Source organism: Pocillopora damicornis, chromosome 11 (assembly GCF_964200805.1).
Source record: "Pocillopora damicornis chromosome 11, jaPocDami1.2, whole genome shotgun sequence".
Taxonomy (NCBI): domain Eukaryota; kingdom Metazoa; phylum Cnidaria; class Anthozoa; order Scleractinia; family Pocilloporidae; genus Pocillopora; species Pocillopora damicornis.
The window spans coordinates 9087146-9108228 of NC_142680.1; the positions used below are offsets into that span (position 1 = coordinate 9087146).

The 21083-nt window shown below is 37.4% G+C and overlaps 2 protein-coding genes across 2 annotated transcripts in view; one reads left to right on the plus strand and one right to left on the minus strand.

Moving 5' to 3' along the window:
• Nucleotides 1-237: 237 nt before the first annotated feature.
• LOC149037339 (angiopoietin-related protein 7-like) lies at nucleotides 238-2204 on the plus strand. Its single transcript, XM_089188014.1, has 2 exons — nucleotides 238-612; nucleotides 1180-2204. Exons 1-2 carry the CDS (start codon nucleotides 270-272, stop codon nucleotides 1455-1457), a joined length of 621 nt encoding a protein of 206 aa, XP_089044140.1. The 5' UTR covers nucleotides 238-269; the 3' UTR covers nucleotides 1458-2204.
• A 15706-nt stretch (nucleotides 2205-17910) lies between these two features.
• Nucleotides 17911-21083, minus strand: part of LOC149037340 (fibroleukin-like) — a 3345-nt gene continuing 172 nt past the window's right edge. Inside the window, exons 2-3 of the mRNA XM_089188429.1 lie at nucleotides 18422-18580; nucleotides 17911-18299 (exon numbers count right to left, since the gene is read on the minus strand). Coding sequence (XP_089044555.1) covers nucleotides 17911-18299; nucleotides 18422-18580 — 548 coding nt within the window. The remainder of the gene's footprint in view (nucleotides 18300-18421; nucleotides 18581-21083) is intronic.

Consider the following 21083-nt stretch of genomic DNA (forward strand, 5'->3'; position numbering starts at 1 on the left):
ACCATCAACGCGGGCATTCCCAATAGATTGCCAAAAGAACACTGCAGTCTGTTTAGAAAAAATAACGAAGGACGTCACCCAAGTTCAGGAGAACAAAACATTGGTGAAATGTAAGCACGATTCCTTTTCGTTCATGTGTGTTACTACCTTTATTAAAATCTATTAATTTATATTTTTATTATTATTTTTCAAGAGAATACCAACTGTTATTCCCTTGTATTTTATCAACAGCTAAGAACTGTGTTGAGCTCTACTATTCCGGTCAAAGGATGAGCGGTGTTTACACAATCGACCCAGATGGCTCAGGTGCCTTTAATGTCTATTGTGACCAAACTACTTCCGGTGGGGGATGGACAGTCTTTCAGAAGAGAATGGATGGCTCCGTTGATTTTAACCGCACCTGGAATAACTACAAATATGGCTTCGGTAACTTGCTCGGTGAATTTTGGCTCGGACTGGACAAGATAAACCGTCTGACACAAAACAAAACAAAGAACATGCTTCGAATAGATCTGGGGGTAACTACACGCCAAACTGTTCACGCTGAGTATGAATGGTTTGGGATTGGGAATGCGACGGCTGACTACCGCCTGTACATTGGCAATATGACAAGTAAGTAAGCCGTCTTTTTAAATATTCATTTTTCGATTTTTATGTGTTACTTCCCTATCGACGTCTACCGCCCCATTCACACCAAAGCTTAAGAGCTGTTTTGCTAAAACCATTTAAAATGTGTTTCTTCAGAGAGGCTGCTTAAACTGGTGTATGCCCATTTTAAACTGAGCAAATTTAGCAAATTAACAAGTTAGTGACAACTTTAATCCTATGAAAAACTGGTTTTTAATTCAATCCCTTCTTCCAACTCCACGTAACCTGCAAAGAATGGTTCGTTCTAGTGTATACCCGTTTGACTGTGTTTTGCTGTTAATTCTGCCCATACCAAGTTGAGTCCGCGCTCCTCCTTGGATAGTTTTCTTAAGCTGCTTGAGATAGAAAATTCATTGACCTCGGCTTTAGCAAAATCATAAAATCTGAGTATTTTCTTATTTTGCTAGGTGTTTTTGTATTTGGATATCTGCCCTACTTCGTCGATTCGTAGCTATCAAGTTTGATGTGTTATCTTGATCCTAATATTATGGAATTTTGGTATTTATTATTATTATTATGATTTTTAAGCAGATTCAACTGTTTCCTCTGACTCCCTCAATCCTCACAAAGATCTCATTTTTGGTACCTGGGATAGAGATCCTGCCCATTGTGCTCAAAAAAGAGGCGGAGGCTGGTGGTATGGCAACAGTAGTGCTTATGCTGTTTGGTCGAATCTCAACGGAATTTATCCGCATTGTCGAAAGGAAACCTGGGCCGATATCCATTGGGGAAAATTAGATCCAAACAGTCCCGCGGGTAGCGCCCCCACATCAACTGAAATGAAAATTAGACCGGTGGATCTTTTTTAACATTTTCTGACGGTAAAGTATTTATGTATATAGTGATTTCTGCGTCCTCTGATCGGTCGACTTCGCTTTTATTACAGTTGTGATTGGCAGATTAGTGATCGAGTGGCCGTCCTTGAATTTGAATGAATTCCGCCAAGGGAACACCATCGTTAGCTGTTTCCCTCGCGATCAGGCATCAAGTGCATTTATTTGCATGCATGGTGATTTTGATTCTTTTTTAAGAACTATTCATTCTTGATTTGAAAACGCTGCAATTAAAAATTAGTTCGCTTGCTGTCGAAATTAAACCAAAATATCTGTGATTAGTTTTTGAATATCTGACAAAGAAATAAATCCGGACCAATCGATGCTGTTTTTAAACTTTAAGAGGTAATTTGCACCACAAGAAATAAAACGTGTATTTTTTTCAACGCCTTTTAATTCCAGATTTTAAAATGCTTAGAATACGCAGATTAGAAGATATGACCAAATTATACACAACCATATATAGTTGATCAAATGCGATTTCAGAAAAGAATCTTTTCATCACATCAAGATTAATTCAGAAGGATTTATATTTATGGAACGTTCTAAGCTATTAGCTAGAGTTCCTAAATGTTTTTACTTATTTCTATAGAGTTTACGTTTACTGATGATTTTTTAAGCTTCACTATCTTAGAGCTGTCAATCAAGCGATATAAGATTATAACAAAATATGTAACTTAGGATATGTGAGTTTAACCATGTGAAGAAATAAAGACTGTGGTACATTATTTATGCATTTACGTCAATAGCTATGCGATAGCGTTGTCATGATAACCCAATAGGCTTCAAACCTACTATACTCGAGGATTTTCAAGCCCTCAATGATTATTCATTTTCGTATTTGCCAGTGAAGCTTCTTACACACGATTGACTGTAAAGACCGTTAAGGTATGGGGTGTAAGTTGGGAAGCTAATTTTATCACAGATTGGTAAACAACTTCACAAGTACTTTATTTTGCATATCTTGATAATACAAAAAAACTAACCAAAACAAACTACGATAGATACGAACGGAAAACGATATTTGTAATCTCTTATGAATTGTCAGTGAAGCCCTGGATAAAGAAGGATTCAAATATGATTTCGGTCACGGTATGGCAAGGAAATGAGCGTACTTTGACCCTTAATTGTCTGCACTGTTCTAACATCTGATGAAACTGCAAATTGATCAAAATGAACGATGAAAATGTCTTAAATTTCTCTCCCAAAGTCACGGAGTAGCATGAATAGCAAATACCAAACTTGGAAAATTCGCCATAAATTTTGCTCAAACTGTCACATGGTCGGAATCTTCAAAATGGATGGAGACAGATCATTAAGCTACTTAGCTATCGTTCTGTGAATGAAAAGTCCAAGACACTAAAATAATGTTTTTTTATTTGTTTCCCTCTCAATTTAAAATCTCTAAAATACAAAGCCAATAGTTTAGTTTAAAAATGCACAGAAACACTTTGTTTTCACTTTTTATTCCCTGACCTCTTTTGGTGTTGAAAGAAATTGAGACAGTTTAAGGAATCTTTCATAAATCTTGATTGTCATGTTTATTGGATTTAACCTGTCGGTCGGACCGCCTTTGTGAATTGAAATGCTGCCAGAATAAAGTCGTTGAATAACTGATCAATTATGTAAACGGGTTGCTGCCACCTTCAAGTCGCTTCAAGGTAGAATTTCTTCTCACAGCATCAACACAATATCAAGCAGTCGAATGTTGACAATATCGAGAAATATCAATGAGGGAATTATTTATTGCAGGATCCAATACAAAATTTCCCAAAATAACACCATAAAAATAGAATGGCAGCCAGTAAGGAGAATTTCTTATGACATCTTGAGAGTAAAAAGCCGGTGAAGGGGTTATCACGGCTATCACCGCACTAAAGAATCTATCGAGCATTAGAAAGTGGACCGTGAGCAACTCCCATCTTCCGTCATTAGGATTTCGAGTCCTTAACGCGCGAATAATACAAGATTAGCTTAGGCAGGAGCGGAATGCGGAGGATAGAATGGAATAAAGTTGAGTGACGCTCTCGCTAAGAGCGGTCCTCTCGACTTCCCGTCGGAAAAAAGATTTATTTTACTTTTTGCCCATGAAAAGGATTTAGGACACATGTTTCAAAAATAGCTTAGTTGTTCTCCAATTCTCTCTTTTTTTTTTTACCTACGGTTTGCCTAAGTACATTCAATTTTTTCATAATGGTAAAGTTTTGTGTCGTCCAGTTTTGTACTGCTTGAAACAAAACTGGGCATACAATGCAAATATTTCAAAATGACGCTAATTTGAAGCGACAATTTGTGAAATTTGTTCAAGTGAAAATAGCCGATTTCGTCGAGCCGTTCGAACATTCTGTTGTTTGTAGCAGTCATTTTTCTTTCTGGTGCTGCACCGACGATTCAGGCCCTACCAGAAGCAAATAGGAGGTATAAAAACGACCCATAGTTGGTAGACGACGAGGATTCGGAAGTGGCCGACCGAACTGAGAAAGAAGTTGAGCTCTTCAAAAGTTAGAGGTCAACAGAGACAGTACAAAATCGATTTACATGTAAACGTTTCGTTAATTAAACAACGATAGCTTTAGTGGTTCTCTAAAAACATCTTTTTTCTGATCTAGTGGAAGATTATGCGTTTTGTCTTTACCGTTATCATCCGAGTTTCCGTTTGTCTATCTAATATCTGATCTTTTGCAATATCCGCCCGGTGAGGTGTGGGAGGATATATACTATTGTAGAATGCCTCTCAATGCCACCCAAAGAAGGAAAGAAAAAAACAAAACAAAAATTTAAAGAACTTTAATTCTGCAACGTTTTCAAAATACAATTATCTAGATAGCATTTTCTTATTTCTATATGAGGAACTTAGGCTGTTATTGTTACAGCCTTTCGAGTGAAAATGAACTGACCGGGACTCCCAAATTAAGTTTGTTCCGATACTCAAAGAATTCAGCTTAGTGGTAGTACTTGATTGCCAGGGCTAGGATTATGTGGCGACTAAGCAACGAGGAGATAAATAAACGTTTTCGAAATTTGAAGTACGTCATTGCGCGGAAGCTGTGCTTGACAAGACCTGCCAGTATCATTTCTTGCGGTGTGCATGCCCTTGGGGCGGAGGGTAAGTACTTCATAGTGAGAGGCTAATCGGGCTTTTTTCGCTGGATTGGGTCGCATTTTCACGACGGGATTGACTATAATGGGGTTGCATTTTTCAATATAGTTATCAGAATGGGGCTGCAGGCCTTTTAGGATTTTGGGGGTGAGAATACTCTCGTCAGTAGAGATTTAAAAATGGAAACATTTACAGTCAAAAAGTTGTCACAGTGTTCCGTGTTGTTGTTTAACAATCGGCTGGCATTAGAGCCACAAGAAGCTTTTTACTTGATTATTTTAACTAACTTCGTTGCGTTTTAAGAGTAATCATGCACGATCATGTTTTATTGGACAAAATCTTTCCATATAGTGTCCTCACGAGCTGAACATCGTTAGGTAAAAAGATGTCGAATTTCCGATTCATTACAAAACGGGAAGCAAGCTTACGCTGAACTGAAGAATCTATTGAGAAAGTGGACTGTGAAATAACTCTAGCTAATCTTCTAGTTTGTAATGAATATTTCGAGTCCTCGACGAGCAATCAATGTCGGGATTAACCTGGGTATGGGCGACAAGGAGAGAATAGATTAAGATAAAGAAAGATAAAGTTAAGATGGATTTAGTCGATGTGTAATAAAAAAGAACAAGAAGATTTATAATTCAACTGATGAGGTTGGACCTTTGGCCAATAGGTTTATTAACTAGGTAGCCAGGGAAGCAGGTGATCGGCGAGAACTTGTAAATAAGATATATGTTGTAAATAAGAAAATATGTTTACATTGGACGTAGCATTGTATTAATGCCATCTTGACCGAACAACCTTGGTAAAAAAGGATTAATTTTTGTTATCCAGAATAAATCTTTGGTTTCAGTATTAATCAAGAGTAACTGGTTTTATCTCCGCTGGAAGAGAAAACCAACTGTGAAGGCGCTTTCTCGTTTTGACAAATTGAAATATAACATGTTTCGATAGACTTTCAAAAATGATAAGTGAACGTCAAAAGTCTCGTTTGATTTGATTTAAAGCAGAAATTTACACTTACTTCCCCGGACGAAATAAATTCCAATAAAGACTAAATGCCAAAGAGTGACTAAAATGGCTTGATTTTTCAAAATCCAAGTTTAAAAGTAATTAAACATCCAGCTTTGAATCAAAACAGTTTAATCCGGATGGTTTGGTTTGTTTCCTTTGCCTTCGTCTACCACAGCGTGAAATTATAAATTTACGAATCCATAAAGATGGCGTAAAGTAAGCGTTAAGATCCTCTTTACGCGTCTTTACGAACTTCTTTACACTCTTGTAAAGAATTTCTTCACACGTTGAAAACGATAATGCGTAAAGATCACGGAGAGAGACTAAAAACGTTGTCTTTATGTGCCTTGTAAAAACTCGTATAGAAAATATTTTCGATATTTTACGGCGACTGAAAAGCGATCAGAAAGGCGATCTTTGCGCGTTATTAAACTATCGTAAATAGGCAATATTTACATGCCCATTTGTCATTTTGCAGCTTTCTGAATTTTTTGGCAACATTCCCTTTGCTAATCAGGCCATAACAAATGTGAGCTCGTGACAACATCAACGTAATGCGCTATCTTTACGGAAGGCGGAACTTGTCCGTAAGGAAGAGGCTCTATATTTACGTTTCTTTACGCAAGAGTTAAAGATGCGTAAATTTGCGATTACATACGATAAGCTTGTCGGCGCCTTGCACCTAAAACTTCCTTCCAGAGTTAAAAGCTCTTCCCTTCCCTTAGACGGTGTTTACGTTTGATTCAGCTTTGTTCAAGGAACGCTGAATACTCCGCTGAAAGGCTGTCAAGGTGCCAGATTCCAAATCTGTTCGTCAAGTTTTAAAAACTTTACAAAAACAGCAAATTCAGTCCTTGCTTTGGAATAATAGTGAATTCGACTGTCGAATCGCACTCAAACGGTAATTTTTGGAAATAGTTCCTTTGACGTAAGGCGAGCAAAGCGATAGCTCTAACAAGATTCCTGCCGTTTGCTATTTGCTGAATCATCTGCATTCAAGAGTTTGTAGTCCAAAATTGTAAAAAAAAACTAATACGATTAGTTTAGAGAATGTGTATCGCTTCCGTTTACTACAATAACGTACCGCACTAGAAGGAAAAATTTATCAATAAGTCGCATGACGTTAATCGTGTAACTAACGAAAGAAGATTTGTCATTCTTGGGCCACTGACTTATCATGTGATGACTGCTTTAAAATATTTGCTATGCAGCCGTACACTGGTCTCTCCCACCATTTCAGTGGCTACTTAGCTTGGATCTTGGTACCACCACGAGTTTGAATTCCGTCGGGTTCTCTAATCGCAGCCCACGTGCAAGAATCATTTCTTAATTAGCCTTTCATTCGCTGGTCAGAATATCATTTATGATATTTAACATCAGGAAATATCTATTATAACCTTATTTTGATGCTTCGAACCTCCGAACAGAGACTACCTGCAACGACGCCGCAATTAACCATGACAGATTCCGGGCGAGTTTGCACGAACTCAGAGCAAGACCAAGCCAGGGAATAGGATGGTCGTAGTACGTAGAGCATTTTCCGCAAAATCAATAAGACTTAAATAATTGCGGAAGTCTATAGTCCCACGTAGGACTTAAAATAATAGAAATTTGTCTAATAATTTTTTTTCTTTTGGCAAACATTTAAAAGAACGTCATTACGCACAAACCTTTTATGAGTTCTTGCTGGGAGCACGCAGAGACGGAAAAGCGATCAAATTGGAGAGGCCAGTGCACTTGACAGTACTTAGAGGTTCTTTTAGTCTATTTGCTAACTGGTTGTTAGGTAGTAGTTGTTCCTCTGAAGCCTTTCTAATTAACGTTTCTGAGCAAGACCAAGCCAGGGGATAGGATGATCATAGTACGTAGAGCATTTTCCGCAAAATTAAGTCTTAAATAATTGCGGAAGTCTAGAGTCCCACGTAGGACTTAAAATAAAGGAAATTTGTCTGGTATTTTTTTTTCTTTTGGCAAACATTTAAAATACCTTCATCATGCACAAACTTTTAACAGTTCTTGCAGGGAGCACGCAGAGACGGAGAAGCAATCAAATTGGAGAGGCAAGTGCACTTAACAGTGCCTAGAGGTTCTTTTAGTCTATTTGCTAACTGGTTGTTAGGAAATAGTTGTTCCTCTGAAGCCTTTCTAACTAACTTTTCGGACAAGACCCGAAGATTTACAATGAGGTTGAAAATGTCTCCCTAACAAGTCAGAATTATGCCTGAGCTTTTTGCCAATTCATCGTCGTTCGCGCCAAAATTTGTCTTTTCCAAGAATTCTAAACGAATTTGTCAAACATTCGGTGGTAACAACTTAAACATCCATTTGTTTCGTATTCGGCTCTTAGATAGACCTTAATTCAAGACAAACTATTGTATTCTCTGTTTGCCTCAAAATCGATGCATTTTTAAGGAAATATGTATCAACGGAATGTGGGGGGCAAAATTTCGAGCCATTCTTGTAGCTTCGCACGACAAACAGAAACACCCTTGGCTATTAAATATTAAACCTAAAGAATCGCTATAAACAAGAAAAAAAGAGTGTCTTGGGCAGTTTGAACACCTTTCATGGGATCATTTACTTTTAGTGCAACTGAAAATAAGCACAAACAAGGTCTTATTCTGTGTATGGTGTTCATTCAAAATTGCAAAGAGTAAAGATAAAAATCTGTAGGAACGTCACACGGCAACATCCAGGAAAATGTCGTTACCGAAAATGGGAAGAAACTAGCGCCAGCATAGCTGGTAACAATTCAATGTAACTGATCGACAATCGACATAATTCGATTCACTCGGACTGACTTCAAGGATAAACTGCCCCTAGCAAAAGTAGCTGCTCAAGAAAAAATGTTCGATTGACAAGACTGTAAAGGTATCGAGGTCCATGCTCCAGACTAATGTAAGTTGGGAACATAATTTTATCCCAACTTCACAAGTACGTTATTTTGCATATCTTGTTAAAACAAAAACAAAAAAACAAACAAAACAAAACAGAGTAAAACAAAACAAAACGAAAAACATATATGTCCCAAACTTGGATAGATATGAACGGAGAATGAAATTTGTAACCTTTTACGAATTGTCAATGAACCCTGGATAAAGAAGGATTAAAATTTGATTTCGGTATGGCAAGGAAAAGTATGTACTTTGACCCTTAATTATCTGTGCATTGTTTTAACATCTGATGAAGCTGCAAATCGATCAAACTCGACGGTGAAAAAGTCTTAAATTTCTCTCTAAAAGTCACGGAGTAGTACGAATAGCGAATACCGATCATGGAAAACTCGTCATAAATCTTTCACAAAGTGTTATATGGTCGGACTCTTCAAAAAAGATGGCGACTGATCATTAAGCTACTTAGAGACACTGAAGTAAGGTTTTTTTATTTGTTTCCCTCTCAATTTAAAATCTCTAAAATACAAAGCCAACAGTTTTGTTTAAAATGCGCAGAAACACTTTTTTTCGTTTCTTATTATTGACTTACGTCTTTCATGTTGAGAGATATTGAAGCAGTTTAAATAATCTTCGATAAATCTTAACTGTCATGTTTATTGGATTTAACCTTTCGGTCGGATCGCCTTCGTTGGTTGACTTGTGGCCAGAGTGAAGTCGTTGAATTTCCGATCCATTACGTAAACGGGTTGCTGCCACTTTTAAGTCGCTTCAAGGCAAAATTTCTTCTAACAGCATCAACGCAACATCAAGCAGACTAGAGTTTTGAGAATATCGAGAAATATCAATAAGGGAATTATCTACTGAAGTTGATACAATACAAAATTCTTTAAAAACATCATAATAATTGAACGGCAGCCAGTAAGGAGAATTTCTTATGAGATCTTGAGAGGAAAAGGCCGATAAAAAGGATTATCACGGCTATCACTGCTCCCTCGTATAGATGTTGTCTTAATCCATTTCGGAAAAAGCGGGTGGGTAAAACATATATTATCTCTCTGGACGTTGAAACATCCTCTCCCCGTGTATTTCCTTAATTGTGGTAACTCACAATGTTTACCCAGTGGCGATCCCAGAAATCCTTTCTAAAATATTGGGATCTCTTTACTAACGACTCGTGCATTGTAAAAAGGCCTACAAAGGCATTCATGTGGGATGCATTGATCGCTTAATTGGTTGCCACAGTTATGATGGTCCATAAAAACGCAAACATGTTTATGATGGTCCATAAAAACGTAAAAACAACAACAACAATAACAACAAACCCAAGCTAAAATCTTGCCATCTTGACCGAACAAGCTTGGTAACAAGAATTGAGTTTTGTTACCCAGTGTAAATCGTTGGCTTTAATATTAATCGAGAGTAACTGGTTTTATCTCCGCTGGGAGAGAAAGCCAACTGTGGAGGCGCTTCCTCGTTTTGACAGATTGAAATAAAACATGTTTTGATAGATTTTCAACAATCCCTATTTGACATTAACTTGAATCAGATGACTATAAACTCACTTGTTTTCAGTTCGGTTCGGCCGGCTCGATGATCGCGAGAATAGCCTCTGCCTTTGCAATCTCTGAGGAAATGAGCGACTAGCAGTGAAACTACCCGATGACTTCTCGGTGACAACTTTGGGTGCCTCGAGATACGGCTAATTATTTCGTCAAAAGTTAGCTTTTGGTTTACTAAAGGAATTTCTCTACAGCAACGAAACTCTAGAGAAATGACCGAGTGCGAAGGAATAAAATGCTATGGAATTTTTTGCTCTAATCTTGACCTGAAAACCGCGGGCGAGAAACCGTCTTTGTCAGTCTTCGTTGAAATCTTCATACTCGCAACTTCTATTTGTTCTCTACTACTTGAGTACGATGTATCACAGCTCTCAATAGAGTTTGTTGATAATTCGTGTCATAGGCACTTTAGTTACTCGGCTCTCTGGATCCAATATACAATTCTACTGACAATTCTTCCTAGTGGGCATTCATGTGGGATGCATTGGTCGCTTAATTGGTTACCATGATCATGATGGTCCATAAAAACGTAAAAAAACAACAACAACAAAAAAACCCAAGCTAATGTCTAGCCATCTTGACCCAACAAACTTGGTAACAAAGGCTTAAGTTTTGTTATCTAGTATAAATCTTTGAATTAAATATTAATCGAGAGTAACTGATTTTATCTCCGCTACGAGAGAAAGCCAACTGTGAGGGCGCTTTCTTCTTTTAACAAATTGAAATATAACATGTTTTGATAGATTTTCGACAATCCCTATTTGAGATTAACTCGAATCCGATGGCTATAAACTCACTTGTTTTCAGTTCGGTTCGGTCGGCTCGATGATCGCGAGAATAGCCTCTGCCTTTGCAATCTCTGAGGAAATGAGCGACTTGCAGTGAAACTACCGGATGTCTTCTCGGTGAAAAATTATGGTGCCTCGTGATTCAGCTGATTCTTTCGTCAAAAGTTAGCTTTTGATTTACTAAAGAAACTTCTCTACTGCAAGGAAACTCTAGAGCAATGAAGGAGGGGAACCTTCGCCGCACATAGTGCGATGGAATAAAATGCTGTGAAATTTTTTGCCGTACACCGCAGCGAGAGACCATCTTTGTCAATCTTCGCCGAAATCTTCGTACTCGCAAATTTCATTTCCTATCTACAACTTGAGCACGATGTATCACAACTCTAAATAGAGTTTTTTGAAAATTCGTGTCGTGTTGAACAAGCTTGGTAACAAAGAATTAAGTTTTGCTACCCGGTATGAATCGTTGGCTTTAATATTAATCGAGAGTAACTGGTTTGATCTCCGCTGGGAGATCAGAGAAAGCAGACTATGAAGGCGCTTTCTTGTTTTGACAAATTGAAATAAAACATGTTTTGATAGATTTTCGACAATCCCTATTTGACATTAACTTGAATCAGATGACTATAAACTCACTCGTTTTCCGTTCGGTTTGGCCGGCTCGACAATCGTGACGATAGCCTCTGCCTTTGCAATCTCTGGGGAAAGGAGCGACTTGCAGTGAAACCACCCGATGACTTCTTGGTGAAAACTTATGATGCCTCGTGACACAGCTAATTCTTTCGTCAAAAAACTCTAGAACAATGACCGAGGGGAACCTTCGCCGCACATAGTGCAAAGGAATAAAATGCTATGGAATTTTTTGCTCTAATCTTGACTTGAACACCGCAGAATACGATGTATCACAACTCTCAATAGAGTTTGAAAATTCGTGTCATAGGCAATTTAATTACTCAGTTCACTGGATCTAATACACAATTCTACTAACATTCAAGCTTATTTCATTCTGTGTGACCCTTTTATTAAACTCTACGGCTCTCACATCTTGATACTCACTTCTTCTTTAACCAAGAAAGTTTTACTCTACTATTTTGCAGACTGTCTACATTCTTCCAGTCAGCTTTCCTCTCTCTTCTCTCTACTCTACTAAGTAAGCTAGAAAGAACAAGCTTTAATAGTCACTACTGACAGATATGGTCGGGTATGCCAGCTGACCCTGGGAGATTGAACATTTTTTGTTAGAATACTAGACCAAAAAATTTCACGAGACTTTCGAAATGAACAACAAAGTATTTAATCACAATGTTTACGCCGGTTCAACAGAATCAACCTCTGATTGCGTTAGCCAAAACATGAACTTTCGTGTAGGTCCAAAGCAAGGTCAGTACTCAAAGTAAGCACATCCACCTAAAGAAGTTAGACGAGGCTGTCAGAAGTCGGAAACTCATCCCGCCAGCTTAAACCTAAATAACTTCGGAATTCGAATTCATACATGAAAGGCTTAAATTATACTCAACTGATTAGTTAAATGAATAAAGAGGTCAGTTTCTAAAGAAACTGTGGTGCTGGGTCGGTGGGAGAGTATAGCAGGTAATTTAGTGTTAACAACTGAGTTGAAAACGTAAATTAGCCACCGTAAAGGGTAAAAAAGTTGACGTTTCGAGCGTTAGCCCTTCGTCAATCGCTCTGACGCTGACTAACCTGATTAACTAAATGACGAAGTAATTATCATCTAGCCAAACTCTTCAAATTTATTGGAATAACATGCTAGATTTTTTTGTGCGTGTCGCAACCAAAGTTATAAAGAGACACACGTCAGCAATTTTCTCTTCATAATAGTATAATATTGAATACCTCAATCCAAATCATATTGCAGTAATCATTACAAAATAGGCCGCGGTGACCTCCCCGGTCCATCTTGCGGTCAGAATTTTTGGCCAAATTTTGAATAAGTTCTTTCGAGCATCCTTAGAGTATCAAATATAAACTGTAGTAATTTAGAGGGTTCCCAAAAGTTATGTTGATTTTCTAGATAATGAAACAAATGCGCGAGCGTAGGTATCCTTTATGGCGACGTTCAAAGGTCCGCCCGAATTATTTGACGATGATTTTAAGTTACTTACCGAGTAGAAATATCAATTCCTACTTTTGCAATGTTTCTAATTCAAGAAAACATTTGTCTAATCAGAACTTAAGTGGCTTATCACCTTTATGCGTGCCGAGAAAGCGGGTGGTTCCTCTTTTTTTAGACCTGGATTAACAAATACCCTGACCTCTGTGGAAACTATTTCGATCAAAACAAAATTGTTCAAATAGTCTTGGTCGATGGTTTATTTGTTTTTATTTTTATAACGGAAGTAGAATTCAGCCACTTCACCGCTTAGTAAATATATGATTATTTTCTCTTTCCAAAGTCTGAAGACTGTGTTTGATTAATCATCAGCTAATAATAAACATGTCGAAACTACGGGACAGGGAAGACATCGACATGTAAGCGTGTGATAAAATAATAAAAGAAAAGAAATTATACACTCAAAACTAAATGTAGCTTTTGAATTAAATCTCAGCCCTGAAGGAGAAATGGGTGCCGATTTTGTGAATAATATATATACCTGACATTTTTTTGGGTTAACAATGCCGTATAAGACAGGTATATATCGTATTTCGGATAACACGCACACAAATCCGCTGGTCAATTTCCCTGCGGTCACAAATGTGATATTCAATGGGTGTAACGTATCTCTGGACCCATCCATTGATTGGTTGATTGATGAATTGCGCGAGTGAGTGAGCGAGTGAGTAGGTGAGTGAGTAGTGATTGATGATGTGACTGCTTGGCCGCCTGACTATCAATGAGTCAAACTCATTTTATACGCTCCATGAGAATCTGAGTAAGCCATGATATATCGTCACAAGATATCCACTCTCGCTTTATCAAAGCTGATTTATAATCGAGTAAAAAAGGCATAAGGTTTCTCTGAAAACAAATCAACGGAGGACATCTCTTTAAAGCCAAAGAGATCACTAAAGAGCTTACAGCATTTTCTTAATGGCGAATACGTGAAGACACGCAGTTTAAGTAATTGACAGATTGTAAAGTGTTTTGAATGACAGTTTTACCTCACAATCGTACGAGTTAATAGAATGATGTAAACGAATCTGTGATCGTTTTTAGGTGACGCAGTCAGTTAGTCATTTGAGGAAAACACATGCGTAATTAAAAACAATTTGTTGTTAGGGCTGGCAAAAGATGGTCGCATGTAATAGAACAAGGTTAAAAATTAATTCTAAAACTATTCACTGTTCGTCAACTGATCCTACGTGCAAATAGAAGAACCACCGGTAGGGGGATTTGGTCTCATTGGGACCAGAGCCAAATATTTTTGTTTTTAGTGTCGGTATGGAATACAGTCGTAACTGCATCGGCCACAAGGCAAGACAAGATTTGAAATTTTCCAATATCATTTTCCGTTAAACGGCTAATGGTTAAACCATTTCGAACGTTTTTAAAAAAGTGCGAGCGGACTGTTCCTGATTCAAAAGCCTTGTCATGTAATTCTCCCCTACTGGCGGAAACTGTTTCGTAACTCACTTAAACTTTCTGATTTTGGTGACTTAAAGTAACTTGTACTTGTACTTTTGCAATTGAAATTATAGAACCCCTTCGTGGGTGGGTCAAATCAGACTAGTTTGAAAGTGGGGCCTGGTGAGATTATAAATCTCAAGAAGTTGATATCTCTGCAGAGGCATTTCTCACTCACTTACCTTTAAGTGATTTAAGAAAGTACCTGTTTTCAGAAGATTTCAGGTTTTCATTCGCTTAAATGCTTTAAATATAGCCAATGAATCTTAAAAGTGCGGCTGGTGCTTTTCACCCGTATTTAAGGGTTTTGTTTGATGACAAACAGGATATATTAGGTAATCAACTTAGTTGATAATACCAAATTACCATGTTATTCTCTCCCACCGAGGCAGTACCGCGGTTTCTTGAGAATGTTACCCCGTTCATAGAATCTCTTGGGGTCAACTGAAATTGATCAGACGGTGATATCACTCCTTCCCATTTCAATCACGAACAGTCATAAAAGGAATCTAATTCCATATTCATAGCTTTTCATGCAACTGAAAAAATGAAATCGTTTACTCTTAGGCCTCTAACGTATTATGCGAATGAATGAATATGTAAAATAACTCACAAGGAGAATCAGTGGTTTACTCTTTTGCATTACGGTATGTGAAATGTTAACTACTACAATTTCAACATCAATTCTTTGGAACTCACGTATCTTCATACAAAGATTGACCCTTAAAACATGTATTCTTTCAAAGTCGCGGAAGTGCGGTGTCATTTCCAACTCAGTTTCCCCAGCTCTGCATGACTTTTGAAAGACTACCTCAACCAGTGGGCGTTTTCATTAAGTTGAAGTTCATGGCGAAAATTCTCGATAGAATTTATTCCATTAGAGCTGTCTCTAGCGATCACAGAAGTACTTTACTTTCACGATTTTTGGGCATAAAACATGTGCGCATGCACTCAGGTAATTAAAAACTCTGTGGCAGATAGAGACTCAGTTAGTCTTTAGGAAACCTTGCCTGCCATATCTTCGGTAGAGTTTCTCTATTTCTCTTCAAATATTACATTTAGGCAGCGTGGTGCATACATCACCAATAGAATTATCATGAGAGGCGTTCAACAAGGAGTAGGTATGTGACATCAAACTAGAAAATTGTGGTGCTAAGATCCAATTCTCACTTATCCGAATGTAGGACTTCTCATGAAACATTTTTTACTTAGAGGGGATCAGAGATCTTTCAGCAACTAGCCTATGGGGTTTATATGCAACGCTCATCTTGCAATACAACAAGAACACTCGAAGAGCATACCTTATATTATCAATAGCGTTGCATGGAAAAGAAGTCGCCTTGAAACGTATCGGAATTTTTTTTTTTTTTTTTTGATGCTCTTCTAGAAAAAAAATAAACAAATATAATCAGTCTAACATTTTAGAAAAGAATGTTTCAGTCCTTTTCAATCCATCTCTTCCTATACGAATACTACCTTTATAAAGCATGTATTTTTTTTTGGGACTGGTCTGTTGTGGTTAGATATGAGAATTATCTTGGACCATTTTGCTGAAAAAAAAAAAAAGCGTCGAGCGCCTTGAATTATCTTCGTCTCATTTATTTTACCATACACTGCCTCATTGTCCTTTATCCACGTTCTTTGCCTTTATTTAGCGTCATCTACCTTAATCTACCTTAATTTTCTTCAGCTAACTTCATCTACCTTAATTCACCATGTTCTTATCTCATTTACCTTTTTATCCTTCAACGCTCTTCCTCGTCCTTCATCTATCTTCTTTTGGCCTCATCCACCTTCATCAACCTAAAATTACAATCATTTATCTTCATCTTCCTTCCTCTGCTTTCATCTACCTTCATTTACCGTGGTCTACTTTCATCTACCATTCTTTAGTTTCAGACCTTCTTTGCCTTTGTCTATCTTTATGTACCCTGATCTATCTTCCTTCTCCTTTTATTTCCTTCATTGTCCTTTAGCTACTTTCATTTATCCTCATCCTTCTTCAGCTACTATCTTTTATCTTCATCTACCTACATCCATTTTCATCTGCCATCGCTTACCATTAGATAACTTCATCTTCCTTCATCTACCTTCATCTGTCTTATCTACCATCTTATACCTTCATTCACCTTCATCTATCTTCATCTACCTTTATCTACCTTCACTTATCTTCATTTTCATTTTCCTTCTTTTACCATCATTTATCTTCATCTACTTTTATTACCCCTCTTCTAACTTTATCTAACTTCGAATGAATTAACCTTCAACTTCCTTCATTTACTTTCATCTCCTAAATATACCATCATTTACCTTCATTGGCCCTATTCTACCTTCAAGCACCTTCATCTAATTTCATTTTCCTGAATGTACAAGACTTTGCGTTTATTTCACTTTATCTACCATCATCTACCCTTATCTACCCTAATTTCCGTTCACTTACCTTATTCTCCCCTCATCTACCGTCATTCACCTTCAACCATCTTCATCTCCCTTTTTCTATCAGCTTTTACCTTCATCTTCTATCATCCATGAAAAACTCTTCAAGAAAGTGCAGTTTTTGACAGTTATCCTTTAAGAGGCTGTCTCTCTTATTTCCACCCGGTCAATTTTGCGGCAAAATAATTTTGCCTGAAACTCGGTTAACAGAAAGACTTTACCTAGGAAAGAACTAAATTAGATTTGGTTTGATTCGAAATAATTTTCTGACTGCATTACGGGCCATAATTATTTCCCAGTCCGTAGGGACCGTCGCAACGTCTCGAAAATTGAAAAATAGGCATATTTTGTAACGTTGTAAAATATTTGATTCACATAGTTAAGCCACAGAGTTTATATCAGATTGCTTAAAAACCTTTCTAGTTTGTCAAGAAAGTTAGAATTTGCCCTCTCAACATATTTGAAAAGGCGAATTTTAGCATATTCTAACCACTATAAATCGCCATCGGTCGATGGCCGTAAATAACCTTGATTTAGACGCTAAGTTTTGGGATTTGGGACCTGGTTGGCGATTCTATCCTACACTGCCGTTAAGTTTAGACCTTCATAGGCAAAAATATGCAAAAACCCCTGTACGTTTTCGATTTTTCAAAAGTTATGACCGTTTGAATCAGCACATGTACGAGCATTCGCGATTTTTTCGCCTACACCAAAATCGAACTACCGGAGCAGATTTTGTCATAAATACAGCTTACCCGCTTTGCAGCCCGGCTTCATGGCTCACTTCAGAATTTTTCTAATAACCAAATTGGTGAAATCCATGATAACTTCAAAAAATAGCTAGGTATTGCCTTCGAAAAGTAGGCGGCATCCATCGTGATTCGTGATATCAAAACAAATGCCCGAATTGGCCACATTTCGCGGTGAATCACCCATTTAACGTCGCTGCAGAGCTAAATTTTTTCCAAAATCAGAATATAAACTCTCCATGTCTGGTTTGGTAAGTTTGAGGTGTAACACATAAAAATCGAACGATGTATGTTTAAAAAGACGGCTTACTTACTCGTCATATTACCAATGTACAGGCGGTAGTCAGCCGTCGCGTTCCCAATCCCAAACCATTCATACTCAACGTGCACAGTTTGGCGTGTAGTTACCCCCAGATCTATTCGAAGCATGTTCTTGGCTTTGTTTTGTGTCAGACGGTTTATTTTGTCCAGTCCGAGCCAAAATTCACTGAGCAAGTTACCGAAGCCATATTTGTAGTCATTCCAGGTGCGGTTAAAATCAACTGAGCCGTCCATTCTCTTCTGAAAGACTGTCCATCCCCCACCGGAAGTAGTTTGGTCACAATAGACATTAAAGGCACCTGAGCCATCTGGGTCGATTGTGTAAACACCGCTGATCCTTTGACCGGAATAGTAGAGCTCAACACAGTTCTTAGCTGTTGATAAAATACAAGGGGAATAACAGTTGGTATTCTCTTGAAAAATAATGATAGAAATAGAAATTAATGAATTTTAATAAAGGTAGTAACACACATGAACGAAGGGGAATCGTGCTTACATCTCGCCAATGCCGTTTTGTTCTCCTGAACTTGGGTGACGTCCCTCGTTATTTTTTTCAAACAGAATGCAGAGTTCTTTTGGGAATCTATTGGGAATGCCCGCGTTGATGGCAGAATTTGATAAGTCACAGAGAGTGCCACAAAAAGTAGAGCAGAACCTGAAGGATAGAAATCTCATTACATGGTGTGAATTCACTGCTTAGCGCCGATCGAGGATTAGTAAGGGGGGTCGGATTAATATTCGCTGAATAAATAAAGTCCTTGGAGGGGTAAATAGATAGCATGCTCCTCAGAAATTGTTGAAATTTAGATGGTCAGAAAGGTGATTTTTGGCGTTTTAAAGGATAACTGTCAAAAACTGCACTTTCTTGAAGAGTTTTTCATGGATGATAGAAGATGAAGGTAAAAGCTGATAGAAAAAGGGAGATGAAGATGGTTGAAGGTGAATGACGGTAGATGAGGGAAGAATTAGGTAAGTGAACGGAAATTAGGGTAGATAAGGGTAGATGATGGTAGATAAAGTTAAATAAACGCAAAGTCTTGTGCATTCAAGAAAATGAAATTAGATGAAGGTGCTTGAAGGTAGAATAGGGCCAATGAAGGTAAATGATGGTATATTTAGGAGATGAAAGTAAATGAAGAAAGTTGAGGGTTAATTCATTTGAAGTTCGATAAATTTAGAAGAAGGTAAATAAAGGTAGATGAAGATAAATGATGGTAATAGAAGAAATAAAATGAAAATGAAGATAAGTGAAGGTAGATAAAGGTAAATGAAGATAAATGAAGGTAGATAAAGGTAAATGAAGATAGATGAAGGTGAATGAAGGTATAAGATGGTAGATAAGACAGATGAAGGTAGATGAAGGAAGATGAAGTTATCTGAAGGTGAGTGATGGCAGATGAAAATGACTGTAGGTAGATGAAGATAGTAGCTGAAGGAGGATGAGGATGAATGAAAGTAGCTAAAGGACATGGAAGGAAATAAAGGGAGAAGGAAGATAGATCAGGGTACATAAAGACAGACATGTAAAGGCAAATGAAGGTCTGAAAGTAAAGAATGGTAGATGAAAGTAGACCACGGTAGATGAAGGTAGATGAAAGCAGAGGAAGATAGATGAAGATCAATGATTGTAATTTTAGGTTGATGAAGGTAGATGAGGCCAAAAGAAGATAGATGAAGGAAATAGAAGAACAACGAAGGATATAAAGGTAAATGAGATAATAACATGGTAGATGAAGTGAGATGAAGACAATTAAGGTAGATTAGGGTAGATGAAGGTAAATAAAGGCAAAGGATGTGGATAAAGACAATGAGGCATACTATGGTAAAATTGAATATATATATATATATATATATTTTAAATATTCATTGCATGATACGTTAGAGGCCTAAGAGTAAACGATTTCATTTTTTCAGTTGCATGAAAAGCTATGAATATATATATATATATATATATATATATATATATATATATATATATATATATATATATATATATGTATTCCATACCGACACCAAAAACAAAGATATTTGGCTCTGGTCCCAGTGAGACCAAATCCCCTTACTGGTGGTTTCTCCTTTTTGCACGTAAGATGAGTTGACGAACAGTGAATAGTTTTAGAATTAATTTTTAACCTTGTTCTGTTACATGCGACCATCTTTTGCCTGTGGCCAGCCCTAAAAATAATTTTTTTTAATTGTGCATGTGTTTTCCTCAAATGACTAACTGACTGCGTCATCGAAAAACGACCAGAGATTCGTTTACATCATTCAATTAAATCGTACGATAGTGAAGTAAAACTGTCATTCAAAATATTTAACAATCTGTAAATTACTTAAACAGCGTGTCTTCACGTATCCACCATTAAGCAAATGCCGTGAGCTCTTTAGTGATCTCTTTGGCTTTAAAGATATGTCCTCCGTTGATTTTTTTCAAAGAAACCTTATGCCTTCTTTACTCGATTATAAATCAGCTTTGATAAAGCGAGAGCGGATATCTTGTGGATATCAATAGACTAAAAAACTTAAACAACGAGGAAAATGAGATAAAAATACAACAATTTTGTATATCCCCTCTTGGGCAGGTACTTTTGCTAGGTTGCAGTTCATCCATGAAGTCAGTCCGAGGAAATCGAATTCTGTTGATTGTCGACCAACTAATATGGTGTATCCCCTACTCATATAAATGCCATTTTGTGCTAGAAGCCCTGTTTGTGCTTTTTTTCAGTTGCAGTAAAAGTAAAAGACCCCACGAAAGCTGTTCAAACTGCCCAAGACACTTCGTTCTTCTTGTTTATAACGATTCTTTAGGTTTTATATTTAATGGCCAAGAATGTTTCTGTTTGTTGTGCGAAGCTACAAGAGTGGCTCGAAACTTTGCTCCCCACATTCCTTTGATAGCTATCTCCTTAAAAATGCATCGATTCTGAGGCAAACAAAGAATGCAATAGTCTATCTCACATCAGGGTCTAACTAAGGGCCGAATACGAAAGAAATAGATGTTTAAGTTGTTTCCACCGAGTGTGGACAAATTCGTTTTCAATTCTTGGAAAAGACAAAAAAATCAGCCAAAAGCTCAGGCATAATTCTAACTTGTTAGGGAGATATTGTCAAAAACTAAACGTAGCCGTCCACCGTGCCATTGACTCGACATTGGCAAG